The 21,005-nt window shown below is 43.0% G+C and overlaps 2 protein-coding genes and 1 non-coding gene across 3 annotated transcripts; 2 read left to right on the forward strand and 1 right to left on the reverse strand.

Moving 5' to 3' along the window:
- The first annotated feature begins 14,812 nt into the window (after window positions 1–14,812).
- On the forward strand, window positions 14,813–17,161 carry LOC133815441 (uncharacterized). Its single transcript, XM_062248281.1, has 3 exons — window positions 14,813–15,982; window positions 16,058–16,423; window positions 16,880–17,161. Exons 1-3 carry the CDS (start codon window positions 14,813–14,815, stop codon window positions 17,159–17,161), a joined length of 1,818 nt encoding a protein of 605 aa, XP_062104265.1.
- LOC133820311 (small nucleolar RNA R71) lies at window positions 15,179–15,285 on the reverse strand. Its single transcript, XR_009886729.1, has one exon. It is a non-coding gene; the product is annotated as a small nucleolar RNA R71 (small nucleolar RNA).
- A 2,500-nt stretch (window positions 17,162–19,661) lies between the features above and the next one.
- Window positions 19,662–20,054, forward strand: LOC133815442 (uncharacterized). Its single transcript, XM_062248282.1, has one exon. It carries the CDS (start codon window positions 19,662–19,664, stop codon window positions 20,052–20,054), a length of 393 nt encoding a protein of 130 aa, XP_062104266.1.
- The last annotated feature ends 951 nt before the right edge of the window (window positions 20,055–21,005 follow it).

Consider the following 21,005-nt stretch of genomic DNA (forward strand, 5'->3'; position numbering starts at 1 on the left):
CATGAGGCGATGGCACGGGCCATTTTTTCTTGCTGTACAAGATATAGAGTGCAGGAAGCATCCTATATCCATTTGGGGTAATTTGAAAGGGGGCAACTCCAAAATAGTTGGCCACCCCCTGAAAGAATGGGTGAAGAGGCAAGGTGGCCCCTGCCTCAATATGAAACCGCGACCAGGCGCTATAGGCGCCTCCAGGCAGATTAGCCCTTTGGTCTGGGTTGGGCTTGACTAGGGTCACCCCTGGCAGACTGTATTTCCTTAAGTAGTTGGTGATCATTCTGGTTGTCACCCTACTTTCAGAGACTACATGCCACTTGACATCTGGCTAAATAACGTGTCGAGGGCGGGCATGTCTTTGGATGTTTGGATCGAGAGCATTTTCGTCTCGACCAGTGGTCGAGGGAGCATCAGCCGTAGCAGCAGGCTGATGAGAAGTGTCAGAGGTTTTTCTTTTCTAGGCCTTGGTTTTGGTGCGAGCCATATTTCGGGTCAAGACTGGGAAGTGTTTGGATTAATACGAGAAAAGGGAATATCGGGTATTAAAGTCGAGGGTTGATCTTCATCCTCGAGCAGTTGAGCTAGCAGATCATCGTCGAAGGGTCTTTCTCCTCCCCACGGGTCTTGCATATAAACTGCAAACAGACAAAGGAGGAGATAAGACGCACAGCCTGGGAGCTTATGTTCAAAGTTGGAATAACATTGCTCGCGTCTATCGACCAGCAGCATTCTAACCGAAACACTAAGTTTTATGCGAGCAGTTTGAAAAACGGAACAAAAAGTGAAAGTAAAAAGTTTTTTCTGAAAAAAGCTTTTTCAACTCCAAAGGGGCGGGAAAAACCCAGTTTTTCAGCTAGCCTAAAAATCGAATTTTTACTTCGATTTTACGCCCTAAACTCATGATCCTGACTATAAAACTGATTCCTAGCTTATATAGAGCAAAAGTACACTACCCTATCATGCATCAAATGGTATATGCAAAATCTTCACAAATTTCTACCAAAGAACACAAAAAGTTTCAGAGCACAGAAGCAGCATGCGTGGCATCTCAAAGGGTTAAACGTCAAAGAAAGTTTACTTGAATGAAGATTGGAGATCCTGAAAGGGAGAAGCTTTGGGTTTGCAGGCGAGAGATCCTCAGCAACACGTCTGAAACTTTAAAATCCTGGGCTCTGGAATATAGTTCTTGAGAGTTCTTGGCAAAAAGATGGTGTGTAAAGAGTTAAAAGAAGAATGTGGGGATTATTTATAGAGCTGAGGTGTGCCGAAAATGGGTAATCATGAGTTACTTTTTTCAAGGCATGGGGGAGTGTAACAGCTGTCGGAATGGTTTCTTGAAAACTAAAAAGGTATGATTGGACGTGATTAGGTCACTGTTTTCAAGAACGCACGAGAGCTCTGACAGATTTCGTGGGGCATACGAAAAGTTATTTTCCTAAGTTTACTTATTGCTGGTCGCGATAAATAAACTTGGGGGGCAAATGTTTATCCTTAAATCAGCTGCTGGTGACGTGGCAAGGATTTTCAATACATGGCGGACACGTAGCAGAGATACAGCTCGCCTATCGACCAACATTATTTCTACACGAAGAGATGAAGTTCCATATACGACCAGTTTGGTCGCATACTCCGTTTATTTATGTAAAGATTTGTACATTTGTGATTATATCCGAGAATATCTCTTCATTATGACTTGCAGATCCGATCATTAAGGATAGATATTATTTCCTAATTCATGTAACTCTTCCTGAGCCTATAAATACACAAGAGATAGCTCAAGGAAGAGGATTGATCTTTTTTGCTTGGAGAATTATATTATTATTATCCATCGTTGTATTGTTTTCTTCTTCGAAGGTCCGTGAAACTCGGGAACCCTAGTTCTTTGATCATACCTTGGGAGCTCAATATTAATAATAGTATCAAGTGGACGTAGGTCATTATCAATCACTAGGGCCGAACCACTATAAATCCCTGTGTTCTTTATCTTTCCATTAGATTATTTTCAAGCTCTATATCATTTTCCTGTCGTTTCCTAGACTCCGTGTCGTTGACCAAAATCAGGGTCAACATTCTGGTGCTTTCATTGAGAGACTTGAATCTGAGAAAATCTAATGGCAAAGACTACCAAGAAAACTGGACAAGCTGCTACCGCACCATCCCAGCCTCCTCCCCCAAATATGGCTGAAGACGAACCCCATTTGGAGTTTGATGAGGAGGAAGTGGTCTCTGAGGCCCTGAAGACAACACTGGGGGTGTTGTAAGATGAATTGGCCACTCTGAGGGCCAATCAAGAGAGTGCTGCCGACATAATGGCGTCACAGTAGAGGGAGATAGAGCGCCAGCACCAAAAGCTGAGTGACACCATGGCAGCCCTTGAAGCAGCCCTCCAGTTGGCTAAGAATCAAGCTGCACCTGCCTCGCAACCTGATCAACCCCCAAGTGGGCCACCTCAAAGAGGTCCCAATCCTAGCCCTCCGCTCCAACCAACAAGCCCTCAAAGATCGGAGCAGCCACCAATGCCTCAGGATGATGCCCCACCTAGGGACCCTGAGACGCAGCCTCTGTCCAAGGCTGGTCGAGGCAATCCCCCGCGCCCAAGGTAGAATAGGGCTGGGCAACAGCCCCGCAGCCCTAGACTCCCATGGGGTGAAGAGTCGCACCCACCGAGCAGGGGGCAGCGTCCTTCTGCCAACAGAAGGAACTCAGAGACAGGCTCTGCGGTCAGGGGCCCTCCACGGCATGACAATGCATGGGGACCCACCGACCAGCGTAGGCCTCCCCCTAACGCTCGGGAAGTTCTAGCCCAAGGAGGCAACAGAGGAAACACTCAGTCCCACCATAGCCAGTCAAGGTTCAGAGATGGCCACGGCTACAATGAGGCCGACTCAGGCAGAGGGAATGCTGGTCGGAGAAACGAGGAGAGTGGTGGAGGCAGAAGCCCCCCACCTAGAGAAGACCGACAAGCAGGACATAATGCTGGGGGGCAGCCCAGACAAAACAACGTCTTTAGCCGGCTCGGAGCCAGCCAGCGAGCAGCAGCGAAGAGACGATGACTTGAGGGATGTACTTAACGACCGCTGAGAAAGGCACGATGAGTACATTCCCCCGGCACCAAAGGCCCCAGTAATTCCTAAAGTCGTTTAGGCTCAAATCGATGCCCTGAACCAGGCTGTACAGCAGCTGGTCGGGGGGAAGACATCACATATCGAGTACGATCAAAGGAGAGGCACCCCTTTTGTACAAAGGATTGTTGTGGCAGAAACCCCCAGCAAGTTCAAGATGCCGACTCTACCAAACTTTGATGGGTACGGAGACCCGGTATCTCATGTAAACAAATTTGAGATACAGATGGACATTCAGAAAGTCTCTGAAGATGCTCGCTGCAGGATCTTCCCAGCGACCCTTTTTGATGCCGCTCAAGAGTGGCTCTTTAAGTTCCCTCCTGCAAGTATAGTATCCTGGGAAATGTTCGTGAAGGAGTTTTACGGACAATTCTATGCGGGTCGAGTGCACCCCACCGAGGCAAACCAACTGGTTGAGATATGCTAGAAAGAAGGAGAGCCTTTGAAGGAGTATGTTCAGCGCTTCATGCGAGCCGCAGCAGGAGCCAAGACTGTGGGCGATGAAGGCAAGATGATGGCCCTAACTGCTGGGGTTAGGCGCCATTCTCCTCTCTGGAGTAGCCTCAGGAAGCATGGGGTTAACACTACCCAGGAGTTTTTAGATCAAGTTGATCGGTACATCAAGCTCGAGGACGCGATTGCCAACGAAGGCAAATCGCCAGCAAAGGACAAGGGGCCCAAAGAAGAACCTGCCAAAGCCGCCAAGGGGTCTAAGCCCAATGGCAACGGTAAAAATGGTGGAAAGCGGGCGAATGGCGAACCCTCGACCTCTGAGAGTAAGCACCCCAAAAATAATCGGTATGAACTGAAGTTCACCAATTACACCGACCTTGTCGAAAGCCGAGCCGAGATTTTCCAAGCGACCAGCTCGAGCGTGCCCTACAGACGACCCACGCCTATAAGAAAGGATATCTCCAAGAGAGATTCGAAAAAGTTCTGTCGTTATCATAACGACTACGGGCACGACACCAATGAGTGTAACCAGCTGAAGGACGAGATTGAGTTCCTGATACGACAGGGACACTTAAGAAGATATGTACAAGCCGTGAGAGGTTCTCAACGAGAGGCTCAAGGTGGCAACGAGTCAGCGCCTACACGCCAGCGCTCGCCACCTTTACATCCAGCTCCCATGGCAGGTACCCTACTCACCATCTGTGGAGGCCCATATCTCGCAGGTGATAGTGGAAAAGCGAGGGAATGATACTCTTGAACCCTACGCCACGACCAGGACATCGAGATGATGAGTGTTGAGGATCGTGCACCCAAAAAGGCTCGAACAGAGGAGGAACTGATCACCTTCTCTGATGACGATGCCTAGCATGTGCAATTCCCACACTCCGATCCACTGGTCGTGGATGTCCAAATCGCAAATATGATGGTGGAAAGGGTGTTGGTCGATACAGGAAGTTCGATCAACATCCTATATAAGTCCTCCCTGGAAAGGATGAAACTGTCCATCAAGGACCTAGATCCATGCAACCAAACCATTTATGGTTTTTCTGGAGAAGGGCTCGCCCCAGTAAGGTCAATTAGACTCCCAGTCACAGCAGGTACCGCGCCTGCTAACAGGACATTACTCACCACTTTTATAGTGGTTGATTGTCCTTCGGCGTATAATGTCGTGATAGGGAGACCTATTCTGGTTGACCTTCAAGCCATCACTTCTGTATGGCACCTCGCCATGAAATTCCCAACAGACGCAGAAGTAGGATGCGTACTGGGAAACCAACGAGAGGCGAGAGAATACTACAACGCCTCGATCACCAAGGCAAAAAAGGGTGTATCGAGGGATGCCGCCGGAAAAGAGTTGCAAAGGGCATCTGATGTTCAAGCCCTCTCAGGTGATAATCTCACCAAATAGGGCGTTGCCCAAAGCGAGGATAGAGACTTAAATCCTCGCTTTGGGGATTTCGAAGAAGAAGTAGGCCCCATCGAGGACCTTGAAGAAGTCCAACTTGATGAGGGAAATCCGACCAGAGTTGTGAAAGTCGGTAAAAACTTAGAGACAACAACAAAACAAGCGATGGTGGAGTTCTTAAAAAGAAACCAGGACATCTTTGCCTGGTCGCATAAAGTCATGGTTGGGATATATCCTGCAATCATCAGCCATGTCCTGAACATTGACAAAAGCTTTCCACCTGTGCAGCAGAAAAGAAGGCTGCTCGACAAAGACCGATCGAAAGCTTTGAAGGAAGAAGTCGAGAAGCTGAAGGAGAATGGGTTCATCAGGGTGGCATTTTATCCATCGTGGGTCTCCAATCCCATACTCGTTCCCAAGCCGAATGGAAAGTGGTGTACGTGCGTGGATTTTACAGACCTCAATAAAGCCTGCCCTAAAGACTATTTCCCACTCCCAAGGATCGACCAGCTGGTTGATGCCACTATAGGACATGAGATCCTCTCATTCATGGATGCATACTCTGGGTATAACCAGATTAGTATGCATCCCCCTGATGAGGATCACACTAGCTTTCGAATCGATACAGGGCTCTACTGTTACAAGGTGATGCCCTTTGGTTTGAAAAATGCTAGTGCGACTTACCAGAGACTCGTCAACAACATGTTTAAGGAGTTGATCAGGGAAAACATAGAGGTTTACGTTGACGATATGCTGGTTAAGTTGAAGAAGGCAGAAGGACATGTAAGGGACTTGCAGGAATGCTTCAACGTCCTTAATAAATATAGGATGAAGCTGAATCCCCTTAAATGTTCCTTCGGAGTTGGATCAGGGAAATTCTTGGGATTCTTAGTTAACTCAAGAGGAATTGAAGCTAATCCTGAGAAGATAAAAGCCCTGATCGAGATGAAGTCACCAGTGAAGATTAAGGATGTCCAAAGTCTGACTGGGAGAATTGCTGCCCTTAGTAGATTTATTTCAAAATCAACGGACAAGTGTGTCCCATTTTTCAATCTACTCAAAGGCAACAAGAAATTTGAATGGACAGATGAGTGCGAATAGGCCTTTCAAGCACTAAAAGCGCATATGGTGCAGCCACCCATTCTGTCGAAGCCAGTCGATAAAGAGACTTTGTTCGTCTACCTGACAGTCACAGATTACGTTGCTAGTGCTGTTCTGGTGAGAGAAGAAGAAGGTGTGTAGAAGTCTGTCTATTACATAAGAAAAAGGTTGATCAGAGCAGAATTGAGATATCCCCCCATTGAAAGGTTAGCCTACTGCTTAGTATTGGCCTCTAGGAAGCTGCGACTTTATTTCCAAGCCCATCCGATTACGGTATTAACCGACTAGCCTCTTCGGTAAGTTCTGCAAAAGCCAGAGGCTGCCAGAAGATTACTAAAGTGGGCAGTCGAGCTCGGGCAATTTGACATATCTTACCTGCCGCGAGCAGCAATAAAGGGACAAGCCTTAGCTGACTTCATCGCCAATTTCACAGAGCCTCCAGGTAGTGAGCAGATCGAAGAGCCTAGTGAGCCTGAATGTCAAACCCAAGCACCCTAGTGGAAATTGTTCACCGACGGATCATCTAACGAACCCCACGTAGGAGCAGGAGTGATATTGATAACACTGGAAGGGCATCGATTTCACTGTGCAATAAGATTTGACTTCACTGCCTCTAACAATGAAGTTGAATATGAAGCACTGCTCGGCTGACTGCGGTTATCTAAGGACATAAACATAAAAGCGCTTGACATTTATAGTGATTCTCAGCTAGTCGTGAATCAGATCTTGGAAGAGTATCAAGCGCGAGGATTAAAAATGGCCGCCTATCTGAACAAAGCAAAGGATCTATTAGCCCAGTTCGACAGATACACTCTACAGCAAGTGCCTCGGATCAAAATTCCAATGCAGACGCTTTGGCAAAGTTGGCAAGTGCAAAAGGTGTTGATACTCTGAACATAGTGCCAGTCGAGCGACTACCCGCACCCAACATCCAAGCAACAGAAACCACTTTAGTCATCCAGATGACGAATACATGGATGGCGCCATATGTAGAGTATCTATTAAGCGTCGTGCTACCAGCGGACAGAAACAAAGCTAAGACCCTTCAGCAGCAAGCTGCTAGGTATATCTTGGTCGATGGAATTCTGTACCGAAGAGGATACTCATTGCCACTTCTCAGGTGTATTACAAAGGAGAAAGCCAAAGAGTTGATGAAGGAGGTACACGAAGGTTTTTGCGGAGACCACGCTGGGGGGCAAAGCCTGTCGAAAAAGATCCTAAGGCAGGGATACTTCTAGCCAACCATGAATGAAGACTCCATGGAGTTCGTGCGAAAATGTGACAAGTGTCAAAGGTTTTCTAAAATCCCGCAAGCAGCTCCCAATGAGTTAAAGCAGATGCAGAGTCCATGGCCCTTTGCGGTTTGGGGAATAGATCTAATCGGATCTTTGCCTACGGGGAAAGGTGGTGTAAAGTACGCAGTGGTCGTCGTCGACTACTTCACCAAATGGGCCAAAGCTAAGCCACTCGTGACCATAACGACGAAGAAAGTGCTTAACTTCGTGGTCAAAAACATCTTCTGTCACTATGGATTGCCAAAGAAGATAGTCTCAAATAACAGCACCCAATTCGACAGTGATCTGTTCACAGATTTCTGCAAATGTCACGAAATATTAAAAGCTTTTCTTCAGTCCCTCATCCCCAGGCGAATTGGCAAGTCGAGGCAGTTAATAAAACGTTGAAGGATACACTGAAGAAAAGACTTGAAGAAGCTAAGGGAGCGTGGCCAGAACAGTTGCCCGAAGTCCTCTGGTCGTACAAAACTTCCTACCGAACAGCAACATGTCATACCCCGTTTTCCATGGCATACGTGTATGAGGCCATTTTGCATGTTGAGTTGGATTCGCCATCTCACCGCAGATTAACATACGACCAGGATTCTAACAACCAGCTACTGATGGAATCCTTGGACTCGATTGATGAAAGGCAAGAATAAGCCCAGCTCCGAGTAGCTGCATACCAGCAGAAGGTCGCCCGGTATTTCAAGTCCAAAGTTTGAGAAAGAAAGTTCAATGTTGGAGACCTTGTGCTTCGAAGAGTTTTTCTTAACACCCGCGACCAGGCTGCTGGAGTACTCGGGCCAAATTGGGAAGGGCCTTACCAGATTGATGAAGTCCTTCACCTAGGCACTTATAAACTTGCCCGCTTAAACGGAGATCTCGTTCCTCAATATTGGAATGGAGAACACCTGCGCAAGTATTATCAATGAATAATTCTTCTTAAAGAATTGGCTTGTATAAATTTTACTTTTTACAAGTTTTGTGTAAGATCTTATTGATCACTCAGAAAGACATGTTTAGTCCATTTACTACGAGAATAAAAGGGATTGTGCTCAGCCAGTCATTTCTTGTCAGCGATTGTATTTATTACAAGTATTTGCTCATTACGTGTGATGTTTTGCTGTATTATAATTCTAATCGCATTGCTACGACCAGTAACATTCGGGCAGGTTCTAGTCAAGGCAAGTGACCGCGGACCTAAAGCTCCCCGACCACTTGGGGGGCATACAAGGTACAAGTAAGCAAAGAATATCGTTAAAAGATATGTAAACACATGAGCAAAATAAGTGAAAGCATGCTAGGGCACTTAGAGTATTTTTCAAAATTTTGATATTTTGTTAAATCAAACCAAAGTGCTATGCTAAGTTCGGTCATGCGAAAAATTAGATGTTATAATAATATGCAAATATATTATAATATCCAAGCGATCCTTTTACACTGCAAGCAGTAACTGCTTGGATGTAATTGTTCAAAATGAAAGTAAAAGCTGCCCGTACAGCAAACCAAGAAATTATATTGTCTTTACATCACGACCCGTAGGTCATGTAGTTAAAAAAGAAATATAAAAGAAAAAAAACTAAGGAGCTTGAGGAGCTGGAGGATCCTGGGGAAGGTTCTGGTCGACAGCTTCATTATCTGCACCCTCCATCCCGGTGGCCAGTGAGATTTCGGGGGAAGCAGGGACCCTCGATCCTTCTTCTTCAGCCAGTTGAGCCGCGCAGCGAGCCAGCTCAGCTTCCCTCGTGTTCTCAGGAAGATAATCAAAATTGGCACCTTGATTGTGCTTCCAGAAATCATAAAAGCACCTTAGGGGTGGCATTTTTGTACCTCTCTAAGTTGGCAGCGTTAGTCTTCTCTAAGTCCTTAACTCGGTCCTCCATGTCTCTAGTTTCTAGCCTGCTCGCGATCAAGTCTAGCTCAAGCTGCTTAGCCACTTTATAGTTAGAGCGGCTAGACTCCTTGTATTGGTCCCTCAGCTCGCAGGCTTTTTCCAGAGACTTCAACTTCTCCTCCAACTCCTTAGCCAGTTGGGCCTTCTCTGCAGTCACCACCGCCAGCTGATCAGCATGTCTGGCCTCAGCAACTTTGAGTTCATCCTTGTGCCGTTGATCCGAGGTCCTGGCCTCCTCGGTGACTACACCCAGGCGGATGCGGCCGACAGTGAGGGTTAGCATGACCTGCATTTAGAACAAAAATTAGACAAACAGTAAATTACTGAAGACCTGATTTCACAAAAGGAGACAATATACACTAGTGAACTCATTCAGGGCTCGGTTCAAAATTGGGTCAACGCCCATCATCTCCATAGCCACCATGGTCGCTCGGCAGCGTTCGTGCTTCGCGATTTTGGTGACCCTTTCCTTGATTAGCTTAAAGGTGCCACCAACCATCAAGTTCCCAGTAGAGGCGGGATCCTCTTGCTGAGGTTGGTCAGATGGGGCATCGGGAGAAGGAGTCGACCCAGCCGCAACAGATGGAGTCTGCTGCTCGCGGGGGGAAGGCAGAGTCGCAGTGGCAGAGGGCCCGTCCTCCGAAGGGCCTACATTCCGGGCCTTCTTCGCCTGAGGCTCTTTGCTGCTCTCCCCAATATGTCTCTTAATGGTTTTCTTTTTACTTGGAGGGGCAGCAACAGCCTCTGGAGTGCTATAAAATTCGAACACGTTGGTGGAGTCCATGCCTGAAAAACAATAACAAAGTCAAACAATGAGATAGCATGAATAGCCAAACACATTACATCAGAAGAAGAAAACAAAAAAGAATTACAAAGTCCAATACCCGAGCTATTATTACTGGTCGCTACACTATAGACTCTACTAGTCTTACACTCATTCTTTAACACGAAGAAGTCTGGCCCTAAGTGTGGAGCATATTTAAAATTGTCGTCCCCGTCGAATAGATGACAGGGAATTGGAAAATTGTTTAAAAGCGAAATTACTATACCGTTGTCATCCGACGAGTCATCAGAGAGGTCGACAGGCACAGTGGCCTTCTGCATTCCTTCTCCTAAGGGGGCCGAGGGCCTCTCTGCTCGAGGGGTGCTATCAGGTTCCCTGATCGTGACCCCAGTCGGTCTTCTCCATGGAGGAGATGCTTGAGGTTGCTGCTCGGGTTCCTCTTCAGCGCAAGCACTCCCTGCCAAAGGCCCCCTCGTATCCGATTGAGGGGCCCAGAGGCCAGCCAACCTAAGTTAGCCTCTGTAACCAGATTCTTGACACTCTTCTCAGCATTTGGCATGCTGGCTAAGAGTACCGATCTTGACTCCATTCCCGGAGCTGGGTTTGGTCGTAGCCACGGGCCTGGAAGACATCAAAAGTTTAAGACATTGTGGAGGAAAACACTAAGTGAAGAGGTCAACCAGCGATACGAAAGTTTTACCTCCTCGTGTGAAAGCTAGGTTGTCCGCAACCAGGTCTGCCGTAAGGAAGTACTCTTGATAGTACCTCCCCACGTTTGAGATGTCGGTCGTGTCAGTCAGGAAAGTATGTCCATTTTCCTGATGGAAAAGGTGGAAGAACCTCGTGCCTTCATGGTTGGGGTTAGATTTGAGGTCGAACAGATAGTTGACCTCATGAGGCAATGGCACGGGCCATTTTTTCTGGCTGTACAGGATATAGAGTGCAGGAAGCATCCTATATCCATTTGGGGTAATTTGAAAGGGGGCAACTCCAAAATAGTTGGCCACCCCCTGAAAGAATGGGTGAAGAGGCAAGGTGGCCCCTGCCTCAATATGAAACCGCGACCAGGCGCTATAGGCACCTTCAGGCAGATTAGCCCTTTGGTCTGGGTTGGGCTTGACTAGGGTCACCCCTAGCAGACTGTATTTCCTTAAGTAGTTGGCGATCATTCTGGTTGTCACCCTATTTTCAGAGACTACATGCCACTCGACATCCGGCTAAATAACGTGTCGAGGGCGGGCATGTCTTTGGATGTTTGGATCGGGAGCATTTTCGTCTCGACCACTGGTCGAGGGAGCATCAGCCGTAGCAGCAGGCTGATGAGAAGTGTTAGAGGTTTTTCTTTTCTAGGCCTTGGTTTTGGTGCGAGCCATGTTTCGGGTCAAGACTGGGAAGTGTTTGGATTAATACGAGAAAAGGGAATATCGGGTATTAATGTCGAGGGTTGATCTTCATCCTCGAGCAGTTGAGCTAGCAGATCGTCGTCGATGGGTCTTTCTCCTCCCCACGGGTCTTGCATATAAATTGCAAACAGACAAAGGAGGAGATAAGACGCACAGCCTGGGAGCTTATGTTCAAAGTTGGAATAACGTTGCTTGCGTCTATCGACCAGCAACATTCTAACTGAAACACTAAGTTTTATGCGAGCAGTTTGAAAAAAGGATCAAAAAGTGAAAGTAAAAAGTTTTTCTGAAAAAAGCTTTTTCAACTCCAAAGGGCCAGTTTTTCAGCTAGCCTAAAAACTGAATTTTTACTTCGATTTTACGCCCTAAACTCATGATCCTGACTATCAAATTGATTCCTAGCTTATATAGAGCAAAAGTACACTACCCTATCAAGCATCAAACAGTATATGCAAAATCTTCACAAATTTCTACCCAAGAACACAAAAAGTTTCAGAGCACAGAAGCAGCATGCGTGGCATCTCAAAGGGTTAAACGTCGAATAAAGTTTACCTGAATGAAGATTGGAGATCCTGAAAGGGAGAAGCTTTGGGTTTGCAGGCGAGAGATCCTCGGCAACACGTCTGAAACTTTAAAATCCTGGGCTCTGGAATATAGTTCTTGAGAGTTCTTGGCAAAAAGATGGCGTGTAAAGAGTTAAAAGAAGAATGTGGGGATTATTTATAGAGTTGAGGTGTGCCAAAAAGGGGTAATCTTGAGTTACTTTTTTCAAGGCATGGGGGAGTGTAACAGCCGTCGGAATGGTTTCTTGAAAACTGAAAAGGCATGATTGGACGTGATTAGGTCACTGTTTTCAAGAACGCACGAGAGCTCTGACAGATTTCGTGGGGCATACGAAAAGTTATTTTCCTAAGTTTACTTATTGCTGGTTGCGATAAATAAACTTGGGGGGAAAATGTTTATCCTTAAATCAGCTGCTGGTGACGTGGCAAGGATTTTCGACACATGGTGGACACATAGCAGAGATACGGCTCGCCTATCGACCAGCATTATTTCTACACGAAGAGATCAAGTTCCATATGCGACCAGTTTGGTTGCATACTCCGTTTATTTATGTAAAGATATGTACAATTGTGATGATATTCGAGAATATCTCTTCATTATGACTTGCAGATCCGATCATTAAGGATAGATATTATTTCCTAATTTATGTAACTCTTCCTGAGCCTATAAATACACAAGAGATAGCTCAAGGAAGGGGATCGATATTTTTTGCTTGGAGAATTATATTATTATTATCCATCGTTGTATTGTTTCTTCTTCGAAGGTCCGTGAAACTCAGGAACCCTAGTTCTTTGATCACTCTTTGGGAGCTCAATATTAATAATAGTATCAAGTGGACGTAGGTCATTACTAATCACTGGGGTCGAACCACTATAAATCGATGTGTTCTTTATCTTTCCATTAGATTATTTTCAAGCTCTATATCATTTTCCTGTCGTTTCCTAGACTCTGTGTCATTGACCAAAATCAAGGTCAACAGGAGTGAAGGGATTTATGAAGACGAAAGGTTTTTTGAAAGAGTGAAAATTTGAAAGTGAGGGGAAATGATAAGGTCATTTTTGTATTAATATTTGTTAAGTTTTTCTATGCTTGGATGGTGTTATGATAGCATTTTTAATAGTTTTAACTAAGTTTCGTGATTCTACAACATATTTTCTACATTGCGTTTTATGATGATAAATCTGACATTTTGATGGAAAGTGTAGTTAAAATAAAGTTTTAGGAGTATTCCAAGCTTTCGGGATTGAAATGTTGAAGTGGCGGCAACATACAAGCTAGCTAAGATCAATAATTGAAGAAATTGAAGGTAGGTCGCGGCTCATAAAACTCAGGCCGCGGCACTTTAAATGGAATTGGAGTTTCAGAATTTTTTTTCTTCCAGACAGGCCGCTGCCTGAGTGACCAATTTATGCACAGATTTTGTCCTAGGCCGCGGCTTGCATTTTCCAGGCCGCGGCTTGCGACGTCATTTTCAGATTTTTTATTACTTTTTAATTAGAATTTAATTGAGACTATAAAGGATTATTAGGGTTAGTTTTAGAAGAGTTTTTTATTACGGTTTAGGAGAGAAAAAGACTGAGAAAGGGCTGAAGAGAAGACTACAAGACTACATTACTTTGGTTCATCAATCTAGTTTCTTTTCTTCCATTAATCTCTTTAATTTTAATTATAATTATGTTTGTGATTATGATTACTATTATGGAGTAGGTTCTTTTTAGGTTAAGGGTTAATTCAAAATCCAAGACATGAATTCTTGATTGTTGATAATGAATATTATTCTTTAATTTCTCTCAATATTAAAGTGTTTCTATTTTTCTAATTGAATGCTATGAATTTTGTGATTTCTTGTTAGGTGGCCAACTAATTAAGGTTTTACATTGTTCAATTGTCATCTTAGAATTACTACTCACCTAATAGTTTAGGAATCTAAGTGTATGTGATAAATTGCAATTGATAGTGATGTCAAAAGAATTGTTGATTGTGATGAAAAATAGAACCTAGGTTAAATGAATTATATGCTTCATTAATTTATTGCCTAGATTAACTTGTTTCCATAGGACTTAATGCTTTATCTAAGTTAAATAGATTGTATGCTTCATAGATTTATTGCTTAGATAAAATAGTTAATTATTGAGCGCTTCGCCTTGATTACTTATAATAGGGAGACTGGGATAATTGACTGCTTCAGCGTTATCTGCGGGGTTAATAGTTTAATTGAGAAATTGGAATAATATTTATTATTAGTGATTAGGAATGATTGTTGAGGGTGGAGATTAACCTTTAACTGTTTCTTAATATCGTAATACCAGTCTTTATTTGCTTTCTAGTTTATGTTATTTAATTTTGAGTTAAAAATCAAAATCCTCTTTTAAGTTTTAGTGTTAATTATTGAATAATAAAGTGAACGATAGTCCTCATGGGTTCGACCTGTGCTTGCTAGTATACTGAAATAATTGGAAGTATTGAAAGAAAAATCATTGTTAAATTTGTGTGGTATACGACAGCCATCAAATTTTTGGCACCGTTGCCGGGGACTATTTTTATTCTCTTTATTATTCAAATTTATTTATTTGTGACTAATTAGTTTTTACTGTGGAATTATCAAGTGTATATGTCTGGTGAAGACGATACTCAAGAAAGGTTATCTAGGCTTAAACAATATCTTGAGTCATCGTCAGCTTCTCGTTCTTCAAGGACTATCACCAATAATCCATTCTTTCAACGTCTTGCTCCATAAGTCAATCCTGTTAAAGTGCCATTACCGTCTGACAACGAATCTGATTCTGACGATTCAGTTCGATCCTATAGAACAATGGCCCAGCAAAGGACATTGAAAGAGTTAGCAGCGCCAAATCTTGACCAACAACCACTTTGCATCCAATATCCATCGTTGGATGTAAACTTTGAGCTGAAGTCGGGCCTCATCCACTTATTGCCTTCTTTCCATGGGCTGCCTGGTGAGGATCCGAATAAACATTTGAAGGAGTTTCATATTGTCTGCTCTATTATGAAACCTGCTGTAGTGACTGAAGAACAAATGAAGCTGCGAGCTTTTCCTTTCTCCCTAAAGGATGTAGCTAAAGAGTGGTTGTACTATCTTTCACCTGGTACTGTTAAAACTTGGAATGGTATGAAGACTATGTTCCTAGAACGATACTTTCCATCATCTAAAGTTGGAAACATCGGGAAAGAGATCTGTGGTATAAGGCAATATACAGGAGAGTCTTTGTATGAATATTGGGAGAGATTTAAACGGTTGTGTGCTAGTTGCCCTCATCATCAGATAAGTGAACAACTCCTCTTTCAGTGCTTTTATGAAGGATTACAATCACTGGGTAGGAGTATGATTGATGCAGCTAGTGGAGGTGCACTAGTTGATAAGACTCCTGTTACAACTAGGAGCTTGATTTCTAATATGGCTGCTAACTCACAACAGTTTGGCATTCGCCAAGATCTTATTCCACCACCCAAATCAGCTAATGAAGTGAGCACCTCTAATGCTAATCAGCTGGGTCAACAATTGGCCCAATTAACTGCAGTGGTCCAACAACTAGCTTTAGGTCAACATGTGAGGTCATGTGGAATCTATCAAGTTGTGGGGCACGCTACTGATACTTGTCCTACTCTAGTTGAAGGAGAAACTGAGGGTGTTAACGCTGTAGGAAATTTCCCTGGTCAATTACGTCAGATGTATTATGAACCCTTTTCACAAACTTATAATCCTGGCTGGCGTGATCATCCAAATCTTCGTTATGGGAATCAACAACAAATTGCTCCACAACCAACATCAGCGAGACCACCTGGTTTCACTTTGCAACAGCAGTCTCAAAATAATTTTGTACCTAGACCATCACAACCACCGCAAGCTGCTCCACCACCAAGTGCCAAACCCTCTACGGAGGATTTAATCAATGCACTTGCTACAAATACTCTTCAGTTTCAGAAAACCACCCAAGCTTCCATCAAAAGTTTGGAGAATCAGGTGGGACAATTAGCAGCATCATATAACAGGTTGGAAGCTCATTTGTCAAATAAATTACCTTCATAACCTGAGAAGAATCCCAAGGAGAATGCTAGTGCAGTAACTTTGCGAAGTGGGATGCAATATGATCCACCTAGTCCTCCAATGCCCGGTAAATTGTCATCCAAGCCACAAGTTGATTGCTCAGTTAATGAAGATGTTCCTCCAAAGCCAACCACCCTTACACAACTAAACCCTAAGCGTACTTTTGTCATTCCACCTCCATTCCCAAGCAGACTAAAGAAGACTAAAAAGGAAGAGGTTGACAAGGAAATTTTTGATACATTCCGAAAGGTAGAAGTGAATATTCCTCTTCTTGATGCTATTAAACAAGTGTCGCGCTATGCCAAGTTTTTGAAAGAGTTGTGCACTAATAAGCGTAAGTTGAGGGGTAATGAAAAAGTTAGTGTGGGGGAGAATGTTTCCGCAGTTCTTCAAAAGAAGCTTCCACCAAAGTGTAAGGATCCTGGTACTTTTACTATCCCTTGCACTATTGGTAATAAAAGAATTGAGCGTTGTATGTTGGATTTGGGAGCCTCTATCAATGTCATGCTGTTCTCCATTTATGCTTCATTAAATCTTGGTCCACTTGAAGAAACAGGGGTGATTATTCAACTTGCTGATAGATCGAATGCTTATCCCAGGGGTGTAATAGAAGATGTTTTAGTTCAAGTGAATGAATTGGTGTTTCCGGCTGATTTTTATGTTCTTGATATGGAAGATGAATCTATTCCATGCTCCACTCCAATTTTGTTGGGGAGACCATTCATGAAAACTGCGAGAACTAAGATTGATGTGCATGACGGTACATTGACCATGGAATTTGATGGGGAGACAGTTCAATTTAATATTTTTGAGGCTATGAGGTATCCAAGTGATGTACATGCTGTTTACTCTCTTGATGTGTTGGGTATCCTTTCTCAACAAGTTTTAGATTTGCATAGTGAAGATTGTTTGGAGGTTGCGTTGAGAGAGCATCTTGTGCTGATCGATGAAGATTTTTCTCATGAGATCATGGATGTCATAACCACACTCAATAGTGGTTTTGACAAGACTTTTAAGAAGGTTGCATTTCTTAATTTACCGATTTCTAATGAGAAATTGCAGCCATCAATTGTTCAAGCTCCTAACTTGAATTGAAGCCACTTTCGAAGCATCTCAAATATGTTTACTTGGGGAAGAACGAGACACTTCCAGTTATAATTGCAAGAAATCTTAGCCAAGTCCAAGAAGAAAAATTAATGAGAGTACTCCAAGAATATAAAACAGCCATTGGTTGGTCTATTGCTGATATTAAGGGGATTAGCCCTTCTATGTGCATGTACCGAACTTTACTTGAAGAAGGGTCTAAACCAACACGTGAGGCGCAACGGAGATTAAATCCACCTATGATGGAGGTTGTGAAAAAGGAGATACTAAAGCTCCTTAGTGTGGGTATTATTTACCCAATTTCAGACAGTCAATGGGAGAATCCTGTTCAGGTTGTGCCACAGAAGTCTAGAATCACAGTGGTAAAGAACGATGAAAACGAGCTGGTACCAAAAAGAATGCAAACCGGGTGGCGAGTTTGTATAGACTACCGAAAGTTGAATGCAGCAACCCGTAAAGATCACTTTCCATTACCTTTCATTGATCAGATGCTTGAGAGGTTAGCGGGTCATCCGTATTATTGTTTTCTTGACGGTTATTCAGGATATAATCAGATTGTTATAGCTCCTGAAGATCAAGAGAAGACAACCTTCACATGCCCTTTTGGTACATTCGCTTTCCGACGTATGCCGTTTGGGTTATGTAATGCTCCCGCCACTTTTCAGCAATGTATGATGAGCATTTTTTCAGAATATATTGAAAACACCATTGAGGTTTTTATGGATGATTTTAGTGTTTATGGTGACTCATTTGATTGTTGCCTTCATAATCTCACTTTGGTACTCCAGCGGTGTATTGAAACTAACCTTGTGCTTAATTGGGAAAAATGTCATTTTATGGTAAACCAAGGTATAGTTTTGGGTCATGTGATTTCAGTCAAGGGAATAGAGGTCGATAAGGCAAAGATTGATTTAATTCGTTCTCTACCATCTCCAACTAGTGTGAAAGAAGTGAGATCATTCCTTGGGCATGCTGGGTTCTATCGGAGATTTATCAAGGATTTCTCTAAAATTTCCACACCACTATGCAACCTTCTTCAAAAAGATGTAAACTTCGAGTTTAATGAAAAATGTTTAGTGGCTTTCAACTTATTAAAAGAGTCTTTGACTACAGCTCCTATAATTCAGCCACCAAATTGGGAGCTACCTTCTGAACTCATGTGTGATGCAAGTGACTATGCCATGGGTGTTGTTCTTGGGCAGTGAGTTGACAAGCTTCCTCATGTTATATACTATGCTTCTCGCACTCTTAATGATGCTCAACTTAATGATTCCACCACTGAAAAAGAGCTCTTGGCGGTCATTTTTGCCTTGGAAAAGTTTCGGTCATGCTTGATTGGAACTAAAGTGATTGTTTATACCGATCATGCTGCTCTTCGCTATTTATTGGCAAAGAAAGAAGCCAAGCCTCGGCTGATTCGGTGGATTCTACTTCTTCAAGAGTTTGATTTGGAGATAAAAGATAAAAATAGTTCTGAGAATAGGGTGGCGGACCACTTGAGTCGTCTTATTCAGGATGAAGATAATTTTCCCATAGAAGAAAAATTTCCAGTTGAACAACTCCTCGCCATGCAAGAAGTTATTCCTTGGTATGTCGACATTGTAAACTACCTTGCTTCAAAGGAGTTACCAAGTGATCTTACACAAGCACAACGGAACAAGATCAAGCATGATGCTCGCCACTACATATGGGATGAACCTTATCTTTGGAAGCATTGTACAGATCAAATCATTCGAAGGTGTGTACCTGAATCTGAATTTCGTTCCATCCTTGCTTTTTGTCATGCTTATGCTTGTGGTGGACACTTTGGACCTAAGAGGACAACTCGTAAGATATTCGACAGTGGTTTCTATTGGCCCACAATTTTCAAAGATTCTTATGCCTATTGTAAGGCCTGTGATCGTTGCCAACGAGTTGGTAACATAATGGCCAAGGATCAAATGCCTCAAACTCCTATTTTAATTCTTGAGATTTTTTATGTTTGGGGTATGGAATTCATGGGACCATTCCCATCCTCTTTTGGCTATGAATATATTCTTTTGGCAGTGGACTACGTGTCTAAATGGGTGGAAGCAATTGCAACTAGAACGGATAATTCAAAAACAGTAGTGGAATTCATTCGTTCCAACATTTTTGTGCGTTTTGGTACACCTAAGGCTATACTTAGTGATCGAGGCACTCATTTTGTAACAAGAGTATAGAAGCATTGTTTCGACGCTATAGTGTAACTCACAAGGTGAAAGTTGCTTATCATCCATAAGCCAACGGGCAAGTGGAGGTTTCTAATCATGAAATCAAATTGATTCTTGAGAAAACTGTAAATCCAAACCGGAAAGATTGAAGTACAAGGCTTGATGATGCCTTGTGGGCGTATCGTACGGCATATAAAACACCTATCGGTATGTCACCATATCGGTTGGTGTATGGGAAGGCTTGTCATCTACCGGTAGAGCTAGAGCATAAGGCTTAGTGGGCTATAAAGAAGTGTAACATGGACATGGTTGCTGTAGGACAACAACGAATGCTTCAATTGCATGAGCTAAAAGAAATACGCAATGAAGCATATGAGAGCTCGAGAATCTACAAGGAGAAAACCAAAGCTTTTTATGACAAACATATTCTTCGGAAGAGTTTTGTGGAAGGTCAGAAAGTTCTCATGTATCACTCTCGCCTTAAACTTTTTCCTGGGAAGTTGAAGTCTCGCTGGTTAGGTCCATTCACTGTTACCAAGGTTTTTCCTCATGGAGCGGTCGAAGTTGTAAGTGCAAGTACCGGAAAGTCATTCAAGGTGAATGGTCAGAGATTAAAGCCATATTATGAATCAATGGAGAAAGAACAAGCTGTTGTGATTCACCTCATTGACCCGGTATATGTTGATGAATGAAGCATTAAGTTGAGCTAGCGACGACAAACTTAGCTACTTTGTAAATTAGTTTATTTTCATTATTATTTTCTTTATTTAAATTGAACATTTTGTTTTTATTTTTTGTTTTTGTTGAGGTAATTTTAGTTTAATTTCTGTAATTCGAACCGTGAAAATCGTGAAAAAAAATGAAAAAGTTTGAAAAAAAATAATAAATAAAAAGAAAGGGACTCAGGCCGCGACACATTTTTCCTAGGCCGTGGCCCTTTTATGAAAAAAGAAAAGAATAAGCATTAGGAGGCTTCGTAGGTCGCGACCCATTTTTCTTAGGCCGTGGCCCTTTTACGAGAAAAAAGACAAAAAAATGCTTCAGAGGCTTCGCATGCCGCGGCACACACTTTGCAAGCCGCGGCCTACGAACGGAATTTCAGCAAATGTCTTTCGTAGGCCGCGGCTCTTTTTCCAAAAAAGAGCTTCAGGGCAATACAAGTCGCGGCACATATTTCCTAGGCCGCGGCACACGAAGTTTTTCAGAAAAAAAAAAACAAAACAGCGTCAGGTTTGTTTGTAGGCCGCGGCACACATTTCTTAGGCCGCGACCTACGATTTCAGCACATTTTAAATTTATAAACTCCATTTCATCATTCTTTTAAAAATCACCAAGAAACCCTCATTCTTCTTTCTTCTTTCTTCTTTTTCCCATAATTCTCATCACAAAACTCACATCAATTCCTCCATTTCCCCTTGTTTTCTTTATTCTTTTTCCATCACCATCACCCTAATTCATTCTACTCATTTCTTTCTTTCTTCCTCCATTACTCCATAAACACATCTCCACTTTTATTCTCCAATACTAATATGAATTTCACACATCCCATTTTGTTTTCTGCATTTCTTACACATTTCATATATATAATCCAAGAAGGTTTGCACTCACATTCATTACTCTCATCAAGTAAGTTTTTCTTTGAT

Source organism: Humulus lupulus, chromosome 2, assembly GCF_963169125.1.
Source record: "Humulus lupulus chromosome 2, drHumLupu1.1, whole genome shotgun sequence".
Classification (NCBI taxonomy): domain Eukaryota; kingdom Viridiplantae; phylum Streptophyta; class Magnoliopsida; order Rosales; family Cannabaceae; genus Humulus; species Humulus lupulus.